The sequence below is a fragment of the Microcaecilia unicolor genome, chromosome 12, assembly GCF_901765095.1.
Source record: "Microcaecilia unicolor chromosome 12, aMicUni1.1, whole genome shotgun sequence".
In the NCBI taxonomy this organism is placed as follows: domain Eukaryota; kingdom Metazoa; phylum Chordata; class Amphibia; order Gymnophiona; family Siphonopidae; genus Microcaecilia; species Microcaecilia unicolor.
Genome location: NC_044042.1, coordinates 62,227,721 through 62,247,126, shown reverse-complemented (window position 1 = coordinate 62,247,126; position 19,406 = coordinate 62,227,721). Strand labels below are relative to the sequence as shown.

The window sequence follows — 19,406 nt, the reverse complement described above, 5'->3', positions numbered from 1 at the left end:
GACACTCGAGGAAGTTACATGGTACTACTTTTAAAATGAATAGGAGGAAATATTTTTCATACAATGAATAGTTAAGCTCTGAAACTTGTTGCCAGAGGATTTGGTATCAGCAGTTAGTGTATCTGGGTTTTAAAAAGATTTGGACAAGTTGCTGGAGGAAAAGTCCATAGTCTGCTATTGAGATAGACGTGGGGAAAGTCACGGCTTGTCCCCGAGATCAGTAGCATGAATTTTGCTACTGTTTGGGATTCTGTGAGATACTTGTGACCTAAATTGTCCACTGCTGGAAGCAGAATACTGGGCTAGATGGACCATTGGTCTGACCCAGTATTGCTATTCTTATGTAGTCAAACAGATGTTAATGAGGTCATTTCCTATTCTCTTTCCAATGCTCAGAGATCAGCGCACAAAACAAAGCCTCCCTTGACACCAAAAAACTAATGCCAGCTCAGAGTAGGCGTTAGGATGTTTTGAAGAGAGGATTTCTCATGATTCTTTCTTTTAAATCTGAGTTTCGATTTATTTTTTTGGAAGTGGAAGAAAGCCTGTAGGCTCCAGTTCTAAGAAATAAATGTGCGTGACTGAGCAAACCCAAAAGTGAAAGCACACATTGGTGCCTGTTTCCTGCGCTTAAATATAAGCCTTCCAAGAAAAAAAAAATTGCAAAGCTTATATTTAAAGGTGCAGAAAACAGGAGCTATTGTTTGCTTCGCTTGTGGGTTTGCCTGGCGTATGCGTACAAGAGCTGTGCTTACCGCAAAAGCTCTTCTGCACATGAGCCAAGCACATCCCCCCCCCCCCCCCTTGCTTTTGCATTGGCGAGCTAGTTTTCTGCTCTTTTCTGGCGGTATGGGTTCTGCATTGTTGGCTTTACCAAGGGAGTTCTGAGCATCGGCCCATAAGTTTGTACTTGAGGTTGTGAAAGGTTAAGTGACTTAGCCATGATCACAGGGAGAGCACAGCAGAATAGTACCCTTTTTTCCTCTCCTCTACAAGTGTTACTTATCTGAGGGCTGGCTTTGGACAGGAGACCCTGTCGAGAGAAAAGCAGAAGAGAGACTGAGACCAAAACAAATGGAAAAATAAAATGCTCAGACAACAAGAGGTTGAAAAAAAACCAGTATTTTATTTTGAATTTGTCAATTAGAATATGTCAATTTTGGCAAATGTATTTCTCTGATACCTTACGTTTCAGTTTCTTTAGTATTTCTGTACATGCAGCACCTGACTTTTTGAGGTTTCTAGTTCAGTCTCTTGTTTCATATTTATTGAGGGTCTGTCTGTCTGTCTGTTTTGTGCACATGACCAAGGTGTGGTATTTTGCTAGTGTTTATTTTCTGTGTAGGGATCTTTAGCAGTCTGACTTGTTCTGTATTTTCAGTAGGAAGTATATTGGTATTCCAAGACTCTTTCTATTTATAGGTAGGGTTGTTACTATTTAAGTCCTGGACATTCTGTTTTTCAAGTCTCAGCTGCCCACAGTGAGCAAGCTATGAAATTCATATGTGGCTAACCGCAAGTGTAATGGTTGATGGCAGACACTGAATGGGGTGAGGTTGCCAGTGCCAACCCCTGGCCATTCCAAGGCAATGGAGGGTTAAGTGGCTTGCCTAAGGCCAGAAGGGACTATGGTGGGATTATAACCTGGGCCTTCTGATTCCCAGTCTGTTACTCTAACCATTAGGCTACTCTGGTCTTCTCTGGACATTAGTGCTGCTTTATTATGACAGGTTTTCTACAATATATAAGTCTAGAATGGGTTTGTATTTTGCAGTGTTTAGTTTCTGTTATGTAAAGTTTGTGAAATTATAATAGAGTGTATGTCCATATGACAGTTTTTTCATTTGCTATGGCAACCCTAGTGTGGATAGTTGGTTGTAGAGGGGCGGGAGAAGGGTACAAAGCGTAGAAAGGGACTTAGGACATGTCATGAGGGTGGACAAAGGAGAATGGAGCGGGGCAGGCGTTGGGCATTTCTTTGTCAAAAAGTTGGCAACCCCACTGGTGAGGGTAGTTTTGGCTGTTGGGCAGTTTGCAGGGCATTGGAGCATTTTTTGAGGGTAGAGAGAATTTGCAGAATGGTGAAGCAATTGGGGAGAGGGTGATGGGGCTTGGATCTTGTGGCACTTAATAGGGGGTATGGTTTTGGGGGTGGGCTTAGCTTGAGGGTTGGTAGGGCAGTTGCAAGGTAGTTTTGCAGGGGGTGGGGGGTTGGGAATAGAGAACATTGAAACGTATTTGAGGAAGAATTGCTTAACTTTTCACTGTATTCAGGTTTCTGTACTCCAGAAAGTTGAAGTCGTTTTCCCATAGAAATACATTGGTCATTTTTGGGGGGGAGGGGGAGGCCTTATTTCTCTGAAACCCTCTATCCAATCTGGTCCATTTTCAAACTTTGTGCCTTTTTACCAGTTTTTTTCCCCAATTGTCAAGTGTCATCCAATTCCATTAAATTTTCAGAGTTATTTTGTCTACAAACAGACATTCTTGACCCCCATTTTTATATAATTCTTTCCAAGTTTCCATCGGGTTGGAAAGAATAAAGATAATTTAAACTTCACAGAACATCTAATAAAGTTGAGTTGGTTGTTGATTTCTAAGCATATATTTCAGTTTCTTTCTTGAGCAACAGACAAGGTTTCTTTGCTTTTCCTTGCAGGTGAAGGGTGGCTGGGCTGGCTATTATGACTATAACACCTTCGACCAGAATGCCATTTTGGGGAACCACCCATTGGTCCAGAACATGTTTTTTGCCACAGGCTTCAGTGGGCATGGCTTGCAGCAGTCTCCAGCAGTGGGAAGAGCCATTGCTGAGCTCATCCTAGATGGGAGTTATCAGACCCTTGACCTCGGCACCTTCTCCTTTGAAAGGATATATAATGGAGAAAAAGCTTTGGAGAGAAATATTGTCTGACAGTTGAATGTAAGTAAAGAAATGTAAGCTTATCCATGTGCTTGGCTCCCAGTCTACCTGTCTCCCATTTCTTTGTTTCTTGTGTCCACCCTTCCTCTGACTTGAACTTATGTTTGGTTGCCATCTTTCTTTTCCTGAAGTGTGCTAGGCCAGATGTCCACTTATTGACAGGCATGTATAGAAAGGAAACAACTTGCCTCCTTCAATCTTCCTAATCTCAAAAGTGTCCCTAGATTTAGACTAGCTCACAGCTAGTGGAGGACTCTTCAGGAGGGCACGGCACATCACCACCTCAGGCAGGTGGATACAAAATACTTTTTATAGGTAATGATTTTTAGACACCCCCCCCCCCCTCATCAACTCCCAACCTGCCAAGCCCTGGTCATCAAAGTCACTGCACCTACCACCACTTCCCCATCTTAGCAACAGAGCTATAGTTTCTTCTGCATTTAAGCATGATGAAAGGTCCCAGGTCATGAAAACTGTCAAAAGATTTTGGACTGGATTTGGCTATAGATTTAAAATGCAAATGACTCACTTTTTTCTAAATCCAAACTGAAAGTAAATTCCAAATTCAGGAGTACATGTTAGTTCCCCTGTCCAAGTGTACTTACAATCTAAGCTGTGCCTGAAGCAATAGAAGGTGAAGCAATTTACCTGAGGTCACAAGGACCATCAGTGGGGGAAGCAGAATTTGAACCCTGGTTCTCAACCTGCTACTGTAACTACTTATTTTATATCTAAGTCGGGGGGTTCTCAACACAGTCCTCAGGACACACCTAGGCAATCAGGTTTTTAAGATTCCCACAACGAATATGTATGAGATGGTACCGAGTCAAAATATTTTTTTTTGTTTTTTTTGTCGGGGCTAACAAAAAAAGCCCCTAACAAAACGGCCTGCCCACATTATGGCCCTGACATATTAGGCCCTGACAAAACAACCCAACATATTAGCCCCCCCTCCCCCCCCCCCCCCCCCCCCCCCGACAAAATGGCCCAATCAGGCAATGCTCACTTACTATTACTAGCTGCAACCAGTTGTTTAGAATACTGAGCCATTGGCATTTGTGGTTCAGTTTAAATTCATTGCTCAAACATGCCTTTTTTTTTAAATTTTTATTAGTATAGCGGTGCTCCACTCCCAGTGTATGTTTGTGTTAATGGTGAGTGCCTTTCTGTATTTTTTGGCTGTTTACAGTCTACTATAGTTATTTTAAAAAGAAGCATAATTTTACAGTACTGATGTCTCTCAATTATACCACAATCTGTTCAGTGTGTCGGGTCTTTTCAGATATAGAACGTTAGCTTATATTATTTATATATTACTAGTAAAAAAGGCCCGTTTCCAAAACAAATGAAACGGGCGCTAGCAAGGTTTTCCTTGGAGTGTGTATGTTTGGGAGAGTGTATGTGAGAGTGACTGTTTGAGAGTCAGAGTGCAAGTGTGAGTGTGTGAGAGAGAGTGAGTCTGGGTGTGAGTGTGTTTGTGAGAGAGTGTGTGTGAGAATGAGAGTGTGTGCAAGTCTGTATGTGAGACACAGTGTGAGAGAGAGTGTGTGTGTGTGGGCAAGAGAGAGAGTGTGTGTGAGACACAGATTGTCTGTGAGAGTGAGTGTATGACACCAAGCGAGTGTGTGAGTGACTGTGTGGCACATAGAGAGTGAATGTGATACTGTGTGAGACAGAGTGTGTGAGAGTGAGAGTCAGAAAGACATTGTATATGAGAGAGAGAGTGTGAGCCGTGCCCTCCCAATCCATGGCCATCTGTCCCCTGCCCCCTCCATTCATCCTTTTCCAGCAATTCCCCTCTGTCCCTGAGTCGTGCCCTCCCAATCCATGGCCATCCATGTTTGTCTGTCACCTGCCCCCTCCATTCATCCCTATCCAGCATTTCCCCTCTCTGCCTGAGGCCTGCCCTGCAATCCATATCCATCCATGCCCATCTGTGCCCTCCATTCATCCCTATGCAGCAATTCCCCTCTCCCTGAGTCCTGCCCTTCCAATCCATGCCCATCCATGCTCCTCTGTTACCTGGCCCCTCCATTTTTCCCTATCCAGCATTTCCCCTCTCTGCCTGAGGCCTGCTCTGCAATCCATATCCATCCATGCCCATCTGTCCCCTCCATTCATCCCTATCCAGCAATTCCCCTCTCCCTGAGTCCTGCCCTTCCAATCCATGCCCATCCATGCTCCTCTGTTACCTGGCCCCTCCATTTTTCCCTATCCAGCATTTCCCCTCTCTGCCTGAGGCCTGCTCTGCAATCCATATCCATCCATGCCCATCTGTCCCCTCCATTCATCCCTATCCAGCAATTCCCCTCTCCCTGAGTCCTGCCCTTCCAATCCATGCCCATCCATGCTCATCTGTCACCTGGCCCCTCCATTTTTCCCTATCCAGCATTTCCCCTCTCTGCCTGAGGCCTGCTGTGCAATCCATATCCATCCATGCCCATCTGTCCCCTCCATTCATCCCTATCCAGCAATTCCCCTCTCCCTGAGTCCTGCCCTTCCAATCCATGCCCATCCATGCTCCTCTGTCACCTGGCCCCTCCATTTTTCCCTATCCAGCATTTCCCCTCTATGCCTGAGGCCTGCTGTGCAATCCATATCCATCCATGCCCATCTGTCCCATCCATTCATCCCTATCCAGCAATTCCCCTCTCCCTGTGTCGTGCCCCTTCCAATCCATGCCCATCCATGCTCATCTGTCACCTGGCCCCTCCATTTTTCCCTATCCAGCAATTTCCCTCTCTCCCTGAGTCCTGCCCTCCCAATCCATGCCCATCCATGCTCCTCTTTCCCCTGCCCCCTCCATTCATCCATTTCTAGTAATTCCCCTCTCTCCCTGTGCCCTGCCCTCCTAATCCATACCCATCCATGCTCCTCTGTCCCCTGCCGCCTCCATTCATCCTTTTCCAGCAAGTCCCCTCTTGCCCTTCCATGACCCCCCCCTCGCATCCATGCTACTCTCTCTCCCATGTCCCAGCCTGGCCCGCCCTCTTCTCCCCCCCCCCCCCTTCGCATCCATGCCCCCCCGTTCGCATCCATGCATCCCTTTTTTTTTTTTTTCTTCTTCGTTTTAACTTTACCTCCGTGGCGGTTCGTGCAGCGAAGCGTCAGGGAAGGAGGCGGCGCTCCCGACGTCTAGCTTTCCCTTCGCTGTGTTCCGCGAAGGGAAGGCTAGACGTCGGGAGCGCCGCCTCCTTCCCTGACGCTTCGCTTCCCGATTTGTTTGGTTTGAGGCGAGGGCGGGGCAGAGACGGCTGGCTGGCTTGAAGGCTTCACTGGGAGTGACGTCAGATGGCTTCAAGGCTTCAAGGCTTCAGGGCTTGAAGCTTCCGGCTTCAAACTTCCGGCTTCACAGAACGTTGTCTTCAGAACGTTCACGGTGCGTTTTATTATATTAGATTACTATGCTTTTTTAATAACATTAGTTTCCACCTGTGTGAGACTCCACTCCCCTTTTTTTTATTTTTACTATTGGCATGTTTAAGAAAGTAGGAGCATTCGTCAGGCATATACATATTTTAAGCTACTAATGTGTTGATAGTGTCCATCGCAGACTAGGATGTAGAGTTACATTGCATGTTTCTCAGGAGTGCCATTTTTTAAGAATACATATTTTTATGTATATTATTACAAATATTCTTGTAGTTGTGGTTATTGTTCCATTTTGTATTAAGACTGGCTTGATTTGGGGAAAGACTGTTTAGCGACAGTTTGCATAACTTGGCAACAACCTTGTAACTTTTTTTTCTGATGGCCTATTTATTATTTATTTTTTATTACTTTTTTTAATTTAACATATATATTTTTCTTTTAGCATGTTGGCATGTTTCTGTCAGTTTCTTTGATTGATTGGTTTTATGAAGAACAAGTCGCTATTTTACATTCTCATATGTTTTGCATTGATACCAGATATTGTGGCTTGGCTGATAAAATTTAAGTAATTTTTTTTTTTTTAATTTTGAGAGATACCTATTTTTGTCAAGGGTTATTTTGTGTGAGGGACCATTTTGTCTAGGGCTATTTTGTTACGGGGCTATTATGACGGGATGCCTTTCCTTTCTCATCACAATAATTGGCGGACTTCTTTGGATCTCAGGGACACCTGTACACATATCCCAAGTCACTCCACTCACTGGACATTTCTATGAGAGATTGTTGTGCCAGCTGGCCTCTTATCAATCCCATGAGTCTTCATGAAACGCCTCCCTACCAAAATGGCCAACCTGCACAAACAGGTCTTATCATATTTTCTTACATTGACAATTGCCTGATATCAGTACAAGGAAGCATGTCACTGTATACAAGCCTTCTATGCACACCTTCCACAACTGACCACAAATAAGAACAGCCATACTGGGTCAGAGCAATTGTCCATCTAGCCCAGTATCCTGCGTCCATCAGTGACCAATCCAGGTCACAAGTACCTGATAGAAACCCAAATAGACGCAACATTCCATGCTACCAATCCCAAGGCAAGCAGTGGCTTCCACCAAGTCAGTCTCAATAGAAAACTATGAACTTTTTCCTCCAGGAACTTGTCCAAATCTTTTTTTTTTAATCCTAGATACATTAACCGCTGGTACCACATCCTCCAGCAATGAGTTCCAGAGCTTAACTGTTCTTTGAGTGAAAAAATATTTCCTCTTATTTATTTTAATGAAATTACATGAAGATACTTTTGAGTGTCCCCTGGTCTTTGTACATTTTGAAAAATCGATTCACTTTTACCAGTTCTTCACACTCAGAAATTTGTAGACCTCAATCGTATCCCCCACTCAGCTGTCTCTTTTCTAAGCTGAGGTGCCCTAACCTCTTGGAGCCTTTCCTCATATGAGAAGAATTCCATCCCCTTTATCATTTTGTTTGCTCTTCTTTGAACATTTTATAATTTCGCTATATCTTTTTTGAGATATGACAACCAGAATTGAATGTAATGGAGCAATACAGAGGCATTATAATCTTGGTCTTACTTATCATCCCTTTCCTAATAATTCCTAGCATCCTGTTTGCTTTTTTGGCCACTGCCGCCACCACCACCACCACCACTGCACACTGGGCAGAACACTCCAGCATATTGTCTATAATGACACAGATCTTTTTGGGGGGGGGGGGGGGGTGCTGACTCCTAAGGTGAACTTTAGCATTAGGTAATTATGATTCGGATTATTCTTACCAATGTGCATCACTTTGCATTTGTCCACATTAAATTTGTCATTTAGCCTGGTATCCCCTTTCAGCTTCACCCTCGGGAGAGGGAGGGGGACAGCAACCACTGGGGGATTAAGGAGGTGTCATGCCTTAATCCCTCCACTGATCAGCCACTTAATCAGAGCACCTTTTTGTACCCTGGACATGACTGAAACAGGTCTAATTTAGGACGTCCTTTTTAAACTTGGATGTTTCTTCCCATTCGGTAATCGCTATTGGATATCCTGATGCTCACACCAGTCCAGCCTAAAATGTGCCCACAGCATGCCCCCTTGCTATTTAGACATACTGCAGTGTTGGGCATTCCTTTTATGCCATTGTAAAATGGATAATTTGGACGTTTCAAGCATGTTGATGTCCTTTTGGGCATTTTGAGACATTCATACGCTTCGAAAATCAGCACCATAGGCTTTAAAAGTTTGGAGAGGTAAATTTGGGCAACTTTCATGTTTGAAATTTTTGTATACTACAGGGTCAGTAGAAAGGGACTATGCAATTTTTCACAACTTTGATGTTTTCCATGTTCTATAGCCTAAAAATTACAAGTGTCTAAAAGTTTGCTATGTTACAAATATTTCTTTTTTATTGATAAACATTTTTCATTTTTTAAAGATGCAATTGGTCCCTACCGGAGGCTGACGTTTTGCAGGATTATGCAGTTGATACCCCTCTTATCTTGTGTTATAAATAAGTCACATATCCCACATTAGGTACCAATTCACTCAGTGAGTCACAAATATCGATACTTTATGATCAAGTTTCATAATATGCTCCAAATCTGAGTCGCTCCTTGAGTAGGTTCAATGCCTTGATTTTGCTAATCTGATTTTGTTATGATGGTATCCACTTAAAGCCTTCTGTCCAGTATTCTTTTCTGTCTCCCCATCAACCTCTCTTCCAATTTAACTTGTGCTGCATCTCCCGCTGTCGTCTTTTCTCTTCCCTTCTTTTCCCTATCCTCTGCTCAGGTGCCCAGTGTCACCCTTTCCCTTCCCAACCCGCAGTCGCTCCTCTTTCTCCCCCCCCCCTTCCATTTCCAGCATATCTTCCATCTTCCTTTCCCCTGCCACATTTCTTTTCTTCCTTCACCCTCGTTCTGTTTCCCTTGCTACAGCCACCACCATTGTACCTCTGCTGGGCCATTGCAGTGAGTGCAGAGCTGGGCCCTTGAAAACGTGTGCATAACGTCTGCTACATCCTGCCCACTCTGACGCAGACTTCCTGTTGGAGAGGGTGGGATGCAACAGGCTTTCAACTATGCAGCCGAGCTGCTGAGGAACATACTGTTGACTTCATTGAAGTGTGCAGCATTGCCTCTGTCATGTCGCATCAGTGCTGTAAGTCCAGGAAACCGCAGGATATTTTTGGCAGGCAGAAGAAAAGGGGTCAGGACCCAATACCAGCATGTACCACCAGGAAAAAGACCCCCCCCCCCCCCCCCCCCCCCCCCGATCCTTACGTGCATAACCAAATTCTCTGAATTTTTCTGGGTCAAAGTTTGAAAGACCATATAGAGAAGAATTAATTTTGGTTTATTCTGGAGGACTTTAATCTTCTTAGCAAGATGTTTCTTCCCTACATTGATTGCTTGCATGTATTTAAACCATTGTCTCTCATCCTTCTCTATTCGTAGTGGTTAGTGTGTGTATTTAGAGCTCACAGCGCACAGTGGTGGCCACAAACAATCAGCAGAAAAGGGTATTAAGATGAGCTTCCCAAATTTGTCTTGGAGACCCCACAGCCATTCAGATTTTCAGAATATCCACAATGAATATTCATGAGGAATTTGCATGCAAAGGAGGCCGAGTACCTGCAAACTTCTCTCATTCATATTCATTGTGAACATCCTGAAAACCTGACCAGCTGTGCATTCACTTCTCCTGTGTAGGCAAATCTCTCATGCATATTCATTGTCCGTATCCTGAAAACCAGACTGACTGGGTTTGTCCTAAGGATTGGGTTGAGAACCCCAGATAAAGATAAGCATATAAGCTCTCTCTAATGAGCATAGCAGCAACAGTGGCCACAAGCTGACAAATGCAAGATTTATCACAGTAGATTTTGAAATCCACAGGGTCAGTTACATATGCAGCTTCTGTGCATTATATCAGCAGAATGGGCATGATGATGAGGTAGAAGGCTGTGGTAGCACAGGACAGTGCTTGCCCTTATAATGGTGAAGAAAGCAGAGGGATGGAGTGCAGGGGAAGGGATGTTTCACTAGAAATGCTAATTTGACTGCAAACGTTTTGCAGGTTTAGCTAGTGCTCTTCATAGACTTTGATCTTGAGAGAGAACTCAGCTATGTGGCCTGTTTCCCAAAGTAAAATGAATGCTGTTTTTCCCTGCAGGTGGTTTGATGAGATATGTGAAGCAGCAGGCTGCCATTTCGTTTATAAAGCTGCTGTGAGAATTAGCCAACTTTGCAAATCCTCAAGGTGTACGGAGTGGTCAGCAAAAAAAAAAAGAAAAACCCCAAAACAACCAAACAAAGCAGGACCCATCACAACAGGAAAAAGAGTTGCTAAGGTTCTTATAAAAATATTTGTAAGCAACTGGACAATCTTATTCCTAAAGAGAGCATAACATTTTTAATATAGAAAAAAAATATTATGCATATTAGGAGCTAGGTTTGCTGTAGGCTGTGGAATTCAACCCAGTTCCAAATATATTTTCAGTTCAGTAATTTTCTCATAATGTCAATTCCTGTTTTGAGTGCCCTTTGGAAGAACATGTGGCAGGCATCCTGGCAGCTGATATTGTACACGTTTTGAGGGCAATTTTCAAACTGTCTGCAATACTGCAGTAACTGGATAGTTTTTAACCCCAGGTTTATGCACCAGTTTTCAAACTATTAAGTGCACGCATAGGGGCCCTTTTACTAAGCCGCATAAGCGTCTACGCCCGCTCAAGGCGTTCCAAAATGGAGTTACCGCCCAGCTACCGCGTGGCTCTTGCATTAATTTCATTTTTGGTGCACATCCAATAGACGCGCCAAGTGGCATCTGACGATCGTAGGTCATTACCGCGTGAGTCTTTACCACTAGGTAAGTGGTTGGCGGTAAAGCCTCAAACCCAAAATGGATGCGTGCCACTTTTGATTTTGATGCACGTCCATTTTCGGCAAAAATTTTTAAAAGGCATTTTTTGCAGGTTTGCTGAAAAATGGATCTAAGGACCCCATAATTCCATTTTAAAAAATGATTAAAATACCCTAGGATACTTGCACCTACTGCAGGTATGTCATTTTGAAAATAAACTGTGCATGTTATAGCAATCCCCACTCCTGGGAAAATCTCCACTGAATGCCACATAGAGTGGGTAATTTTTAAAACCAAAGGGGCAGCATTTAAAACTTAAATACATTTATTTGTAGAACAAGTAACATACAGTTTCTCTGATACTCCCCCACTACTGATCAGATGTAGATTCTAGATTCCTTTCCTCCTGATTATGCTATATCTTTTGTTCACGCTCTTTTAAGCCTAACACAAAACACTTCTGTTATACGTACATCATATTAAACCTGATAATGCTATTCCACATGTTCTACTGCAAAGCTATCAAGTCATGTGTAATACTAAGTAGTTTGAACAAACTAAAGAGCATGATGACAGTAAGAATTTTCCAGTGGAGTCTTCCCCCCCCCCCCCCCCCCTTTCAATCACGTCTTCTCTCCTTGGCTCCTTAACTTGATTTAGCCAAGCAGAGTGTTATTAATTTCAAAGGAGATTGAAAACAGGGAAACATGGCAGCGTCCAATCAGTTTGATGGTTTAATTGTCTACATTTCAGAAATACGCAATTTTCCTTCATGTTAAGAACATTGCTTACACAAAAAGAACTAAGGTTAATTGTTCTGCATATCTGATTGAGTGGTCCTTTTACTGACCTGCAGTAAGCGTTGGTGTGTGCTTACCACACCACGCGTGCTAAAAAAAATTGTTTTCACAGATGGGAGTGTCTTGAAGGTGGAGAGTGGGCATTTCTATGCTAGTTAGTGCATCACCAGTGCTGATGTACTAATTAGCATGTGATTAGTGCATGAAACCTGGAGTGGAGGAGTAGCCTAGTAGTTGATGCAGTGGACTTTGATCTTGGGGCGATTACCACTGCAGCTCCATGTGACTCTGGCAAGTCACTTAACCCTCCATTGTCCCTGGTACAAAATAAGTACCTGAATATATGTAAACCGCTTTGAATGTAGTTGCAAAAACCTCAGAAAGGTGGTATATCAAGTCCCATTTCCCTTTACCTTTCCTTTATCGCCTACAAAGTAGATGGGTGGTAACGGTTCACATGCTAATCTTTGTTAATAGCTGTGCGCTATTGGCAGTATTAGTGCATGCACAACAAAGAGGGGAAAGCTCACTTAGTCAACCTCTGTAGTACTGCAGAAAGCGAGCAAAAACTTTGAATGTGACTAACACCACCCAATCAAAAAAAGGCAAAAAATGAGGGGAAAGACCTCAGAAAATGGTGACCTGCTACTCCAAGCCTGTATCAATTAGACCATCCTGGTCACATGTCTTCTCTGTATAATCATCGGTCAAAAAAACCCCAGCCAACCACAAGGGTTGTGCTCCTACTGCCAACCGTAGAAAAATAAAAGTTCAGCTTAACTTAACTGACTGAGCTTGACTATGTGTAGTTATCATGAATGGCAACCAAGATCCAACAGACCCGTTTCACCAGAAGGCTTCTTCAGGGGACACAGGATACCCAATTCATCGATACCAGTTCAGGCTCAGCAGTGGTGCTGCAAAAAAACAAAACAAAAATTAAACATAAAATAGTCACAAAAACCCTCCATAGTGTTACTCATACTCAACAAAAAGGAGAAAAAATGAAAAGCAAACCATGACGGCAGCTAACCTTAACCAGTGTTCTGTCTGTTGGAGCTTGAATGCAGGAGCCCGAAAGAAAATGCCAATATATACTAAAATGCCCACGCATGCGTGCTGGTGAGCCTATCAGTTCTCAACCAGCTGCCCCTGACAGCCAGCCATTCGTGAACGTCAATGTCCACGCTTACGTGCTAGAGAAACAGTCAGGAAAAAAAAACAGCAGTACCTGACAGCTAACGTAATTAAATGGACAAGCCCATGCTCCAATACCAGCTGGGATCCAAACTGCACCTAAAATTATTAAAACAAAAAAAGGGAAAAAAGGAAAGAAAAATAAGGGTGCCAAAATGTCTATATTGACAACACTGGATGCACTCAAAAAAACGCCACCCAGTCAGTCTTCGTGTTGAGGCATATCGCAGGGCCTGTTACATGAACCGTGACTTATTGTTTTTACTTAAGTCAGTGGATGGCAAAGATCACAGAATGGTGTGTGTAATGCGGCATATCAAGGGTGGTGAAGTGTTGGCCAATATATTCCATAAACACTGGGATGTGATGAGATCACATGCAGTGTTCAGTGATCAAGAACTGATGATCGCATTTTCTCGGGAGAGGAACATCAAAGAAATCATCAGCCCGTCTGAATTACCTCCGGTGCCAGTGGTCGCAGTGGACTCTAGTGAGAAAGGACACTTTAAATGCGGGCATTGCAAGACCTGTGACATCACTTTGGAAGGTGATGTTTGGACCAATCCTGTGGACAAAAAAATCGCCACACTGACTGTAGATCATCCTATGTAGTGTATGCATTGCGGTGCACTTGTCCAAAATTGTACATCAGGAAAACTACCAGATCACTGAATATCCGCATCAATGAACACAGACACAGTATTTTACATCAAAGGATGGGGGCACCTTTGGTGTCCCACTGTATACAATGTTCGCATTCTTTGGACGATTTTTCGGTAAGAGTAATTGACAGCATTACCCCTAGAGCTTGGGGTGGTGATGTCAACAAGAGACTGATACAGTTGGAACAGCGTTGGATTTTCCGTTTGGGGTCCACGGAACCACATGGCCTCAACGCGAAGATTGACTGGGTGACGTTTTTTTGAATGCATTCAGTGTTGTCGATATAGACATTTCAGCACCCTTCTTTTTCTTTTTCCTTTTTTCCCTTTTTCTATTTTCATAATTTTAGGTGCAGTTTAGATCCCAGCTGGTATTGGAGCATGAGCTTGTCCATTTAATTACGTTAGCTATCAGGTACTGCTGTTTTTTTTTCCTGACTGGTTCTCTAGCACGTAAGTGTGGACATTGACATTCACGAATGGCTGGCTGTCAGGGGCAGCTGGCTGAGAATTGACAGGCTCACCAGCACCCATGCATGGGCGTTTTAGTATATATTGGTGTTTTTTTTGGGCTCCTGCATTCAAGCTCCAACAGACGGAGCACTGGTTAAGGTCAGCTGCCGTCATGGTTTGCTTTTCATTTTTTCTCCTTTTTGCTATGAGTAACACTATGGAGAGTTTTTGAGACTATTTTATGTGTAACTTTTTGTTTTGTTTTTTGTAGCACCACTGCTGAGCCTGAACTGGTATCGACGAATTGGGTATCTTGTGTCCCCTGAAGAAGCCTTCTGGTGAAACGGGTCCGTTGGATCTTGGTTGCCATTTGTGATAACTACACACAGTCAAGCTCAGTCAGTTAAGCTGAACCTTTATTTTTATACGGTTGGCAGTGGGATGCGCTGGTTACACAGTTATAATCTTTTTTTTCTTTTCAAGTTGATGCATGATGCAATTAAAAAATTCCAGAAAAAATATATAAAAAGAGAGACAAATAATTTTGCACAACCCTTGGGGGGGGGGGGGGGGGGAGGTTGACTGATGATTATACAGAGAAGACATGTGACCAGGATGGTCTAATTGCTACAGGCTTGGAGTAGCAGGTCACCATTTTCTGAGGTCTTTTCCCTCATTTATTTGCCTTTTTCTGATTGGGTGGTGTTAGTCACATTCAAAGTTTTTGCTCGCTTTCTGCAGTACTACCAATTAGTGCATGGCCATTAATGCCAGAAATTGGAAATCGTCCATTTTCCAGTTGGGAGACGAAATGACAGTGTTCGGGAAAGACCCTTGTAAGGATGCGCTGAGGCCACTTTTTCTTGCACCTTTGTAAAAGAACCTCTGAAAGAGGAATATCTCCATTTCAATTTTTTTTAAATGTAACATTTCATTTTAAGAATGTTTATATAAAATTAAAAATAAAAGCCTATTTTACAAACAGAGTTCATGGTGTACTGAGTGTTGAGTTATGTGCTATTAGCTAGACCACAATGTGGAAATAGAGCCTTGGGATCTTCCTTCTATTCCACTTTAGCAGAGAAAATGGCTTCCTTTTAAGGGCCATGTTCAGCCTGTTTAAGCTCTATGCATTCTCGGAACTGTAATAGTGCTTGTCTACTGAAACAGTGATTGTTTCCATTATGCTTTTGGAATGGGAGCTAAAACCCATCAGTAGTACAGAAGACCTGGGTCTGATTTCCTGGAGCAGGGTTGAATGGGGATACTGCAGTGTCAGTGTTCATAGCCGTAGGGGAGTGGAGTTCCAACCATGGATAAGTGATAGCTGCTGTGGGTTGAAATTATGGTTCATGCATACTGAGTTACAGAGGGAGCTCCTGTTTGTGTGCTCTGTTTGAAGAGTCACAGCACTAAATAGACCAGGGAATCAAAATAGGGGGAAAATCCCACAGTATTTGCAATGGCTCAAAGTACTGTTGCACAGTATAGAGGCAGGTTCCAGTTGAGCTGGCAACTTAAACAGAAAAAATGGCTAAGTAAAAAATGCAACCAAGTATCCTACTGTTTTGGGAGTTGCTTAATGACACAAAAAGTGCTCCTTCTCTCAGACATTGAAGTGAGGAATTTAGCCAGTCAAATCAGATAGCTTGAGACCCTCTTACCTCATTTAAGATGCCTCTTATTCTAGTCTTTTAATTATGGTAACCATGGAATAGTCCTGGCATTGCTTTTAATGCCCAAAACTTTCTTTTTTGAGAACCTGTCCAAGAAAATAGTAATTTCACCTACAGCACATGATACTGTGAATTCTGACCCTTTAGAGCTGTGAGTAAGCTTCCAGCTAAAACTACAGCATGTGGTGGTGGCCCAGTCCCCATACAGCTTGAAAGGAGGTTCATGGTGAAAAATTTAGAACAGCAATGTGGGTCTGATTTAAATCAATACTTCACTACTATAGAGTAGGGCTGTTCACCGATTAAAGGGTTAATTGCATGACCGGGTGCGATTAAATGTTTTAATCGCGCTGTTGCGCGCATGGGGTGGCCACCTCACATTTTCACCTGTATAGTGCAAAATATAGACTGCAGCTGTCAATTCTCAAAACTGACATATTGTACTTCAATTACTAAACTGAAAATCATTTTTCTTACCTTTGTTGTTTGGTGATTTTATTTTTCCTAATCATCTTATTCCGTCTCTCTGGTTCTGTTCCTCTGTGCTCTGAACTCTATTTTCAGGGCCCCCTCTCTCCTATTTCTTTTCTCTCCTTCTCTCTTCACTTCTTCCCCTATAACATCTTTCACATTCAATTTTCTGCCATTTTTCTTCCTCATATCTGTCTTGTTTCTATCCCTTTCCTTCCCCTTCACCCATGGGCACCATCTCTGGTCTCTCCTCCTACCACATGGGCACCATCTCCTCTCTTTCCCTTCCTCTTTATGGGCACCAACTCGTCCGTCTCTCTTCTCTTCCCTTCCTCTCTATGGGCACCATCTCATCTCATCCCTTCCCTTCCTCTCCTCTCCACTGGTACAATCTCATTTCTCCTTCCCCTGGGAGCTCCTGCAGCTTTTTCTCTCCAGCTGCCCCGCATTCTCTCCAAACACCCTCCCCCCCCCCCCCCCAAACACACACAGACAGCTTTTTCTTTTCTTTCTTACCACCCCATGAGTCTCTTACTCTTCCTCCCGCCTGCATATATTTTTCTCTCCTACCACTGTCCTCCTCCCTCCCCAATGCTCCTGCAGCTTATTCTCTCCTGTATGCCACACACTGACAGCATTTTCTCTGCTGCCACTGGGCTGCCTGGCATTTCATCCCACCCCCACCGCACATGGCCCTCTGAACTTCCTTGTACACATGGCGGCATTAACCACATGCTGCTCTGCTCCTCTCTGTAACTGGAGCCCTCCCTCTCTAGCGTCTGACTCCTGCAGCAGGAAACGGGAAGTTTCATCAGAGAAGACAGGACGCTAGAAAGGGAGGGCTCCAGATACAGAGAGGAGTGGAGCAGAGTGTGCTTAATGCCGCTGTGTGTACAAGGCAAGTTCGGAGGGTGGTGGGATGAAATGCCAGAGAGCGGGGTAGCAGAAAAGAAAAGGCTGCCATTGTACAGTGGCAGGTAGGACAGAACAAGCTGCAGGAGCACCGGAGAGGGAGGGGGCAGCGGTAGGAGAGAGCAGCATGACGCGATTAATCACGTTAAAATTATTAGCGCAAGTTTAAAAATTTTAACACGATTAATCGTGTCAGAACACATTAAATGAACAGCCCTACTATAGAGGCATCTGCTTCCCATCAAGCTCTTTTTAACACCTTTTAAGAGATACCTTTTCATAAGGTATTGGTTTTGTAGGTTAGAGTTTTGCATTGGACACTTTGTTTCACAAAGAGTTTTGAGAACTGAGAGTACAATCATTTTCATTACAGTGACAACACATTGCATTGACAAATTATTTGGGGGTAAACGAATAAATGCTGTGACAGCAATCTGAACTTTACTACCTTTGATATTTTAGTTAGTTATTGGGTATGTCCTTTGAAATTAGTCACTGAAGTTTTTGTATGACATCCCCTTAGGGATAACAGAGTAAGTTAATTATAGAAGCACCGTTTGCATTTTGGACATCCATTAATGTCAAGGAGGTGTGGTCTGGGTGGGAATAGGGAAGACCCCAAAATAGACATTTATTCCCCATTTTAGAAGGGGAATGAATGTCTGTGTCTAAAAAGATGGATGTCTGTAGTTAGACCTACTGGCCTGGACATCCAGGTTTCAGAAAACGCTCCTACTGAGGAGCGCTCCACTGGAGGGATCAGGGGCGGTCACCTCCTGCGTCTCCCAGTGATTGGTGTCACCCCCACCCCAAAACGAAACTGGTAAGGGATAGTAGGGTCTGTGACAGCTTTGGGAGAAATCATCTCTTTCTAAAATGGCTGACATAAAAGATGATGTTGCCATTTCATAACATAGTTGTTCATATGCTGCCACTGAGATATTTAAGTTCTTATATTACCTTTTGATCATTTTAGGTGTCTATTTTTCTAAAATGGATGTTCATGCTGCAGGTCACCAACACATAAACGTCCATTTACCACGTATTTTACAACAGGCTGTGTCAGCAGATCTTTTCTAAGATACTAGGGTAACTTCAGACATCCCAACTACTTTAATGTCTAAATTCTGATTTAAATGTCCTTTCTAAAATGCTGCTCCATGCAATAAAATGGTTTTATAACTGGATGGAAGTTAGCCAACAATGGTATGTTTCTAGTTCCAGTTGGTGTATTTTTGTTACTTTATGTGTATGACATCTTTGCCACATATTAATGGGTGCAAAGTACATGCACATCCTGCAGGAAAACATGTTCTGGTCAGCCATAGCCTAGGAACCAGGGAGAAAATTCACTTTCAGTAGGAGAATGACCTTAAGGGTAAATGTAAAAGCAACAACTGAGTAGCTAAAGATGAAAAAGGAAGGTGAACAAAGTGGCTCAATCAAAACCCAGACCTAAATCCGATCAGAAAATCTGTTCAAGTCTTCAGACCACCGATATACCTAGACAAGATGAAAAAGGTTGAGCTGTTCAGCTAAGAGGACCCGTCACCCTCTGTGATAGTCACTTATCCTGAACGACTCCTGGTTGTTACTGCTGCAAAAGGAGCTTCCACCAAGTATTGGGTCAGGAAATGTGTATGTTGTGTAGATCAGTGAAACACACCTGTTTTAATGCATTTTGAATTGGTAATTTTTAGATGACAATGTAAGAAATGTTCAAGGGTGTAAAGACTTAGAAAACACTGTACAGTATATAGAAGTTTCCTCTGAACTGATCCTGCTCCTTTCATATTGCAAAAGAGTAATATTCCAGTGCACTAGAGATAGTTGAGGTGGGGGGAACATGCTCAAGAGGAATTCATAAAGAACCACCATGTTTCTGGTGGTTCTATCAGTTGGATTTTGTCGTTGATTTCTTAGTTGGTTAATTGCAGAATGGCCCTCTGAGGGTTTTACACTTTGGACCTCAAACAAGGAGCAATTAAAAAAAAAAGGTTACCTGCTTTCTACCACTTGAAAATTGATTATAGAGTATAGGATATGAACAGCAGGATCCATAA

At 43.1% G+C, this 19,406-nt stretch overlaps 1 protein-coding gene across 1 annotated transcript in view; it reads left to right on the top strand.

Annotated features, from left to right (window-relative positions):
* The window catches only part of FOXRED1 (FAD dependent oxidoreductase domain containing 1), a 52,796-nt gene extending 41,726 nt beyond the window's left edge, over nt 1-11,070 (top strand). The window contains exons 11-12 of the mRNA XM_030221157.1: nt 2,660-2,923; nt 10,483-11,070. Coding sequence (XP_030077017.1) covers nt 2,660-2,914 — 255 coding nt within the window. The 3' untranslated portion in view covers nt 2,915-2,923; nt 10,483-11,070. The remainder of the gene's footprint in view (nt 1-2,659; nt 2,924-10,482) is intronic.
* Nucleotides 11,071-19,406: the final 8,336 nt, after the last annotated feature.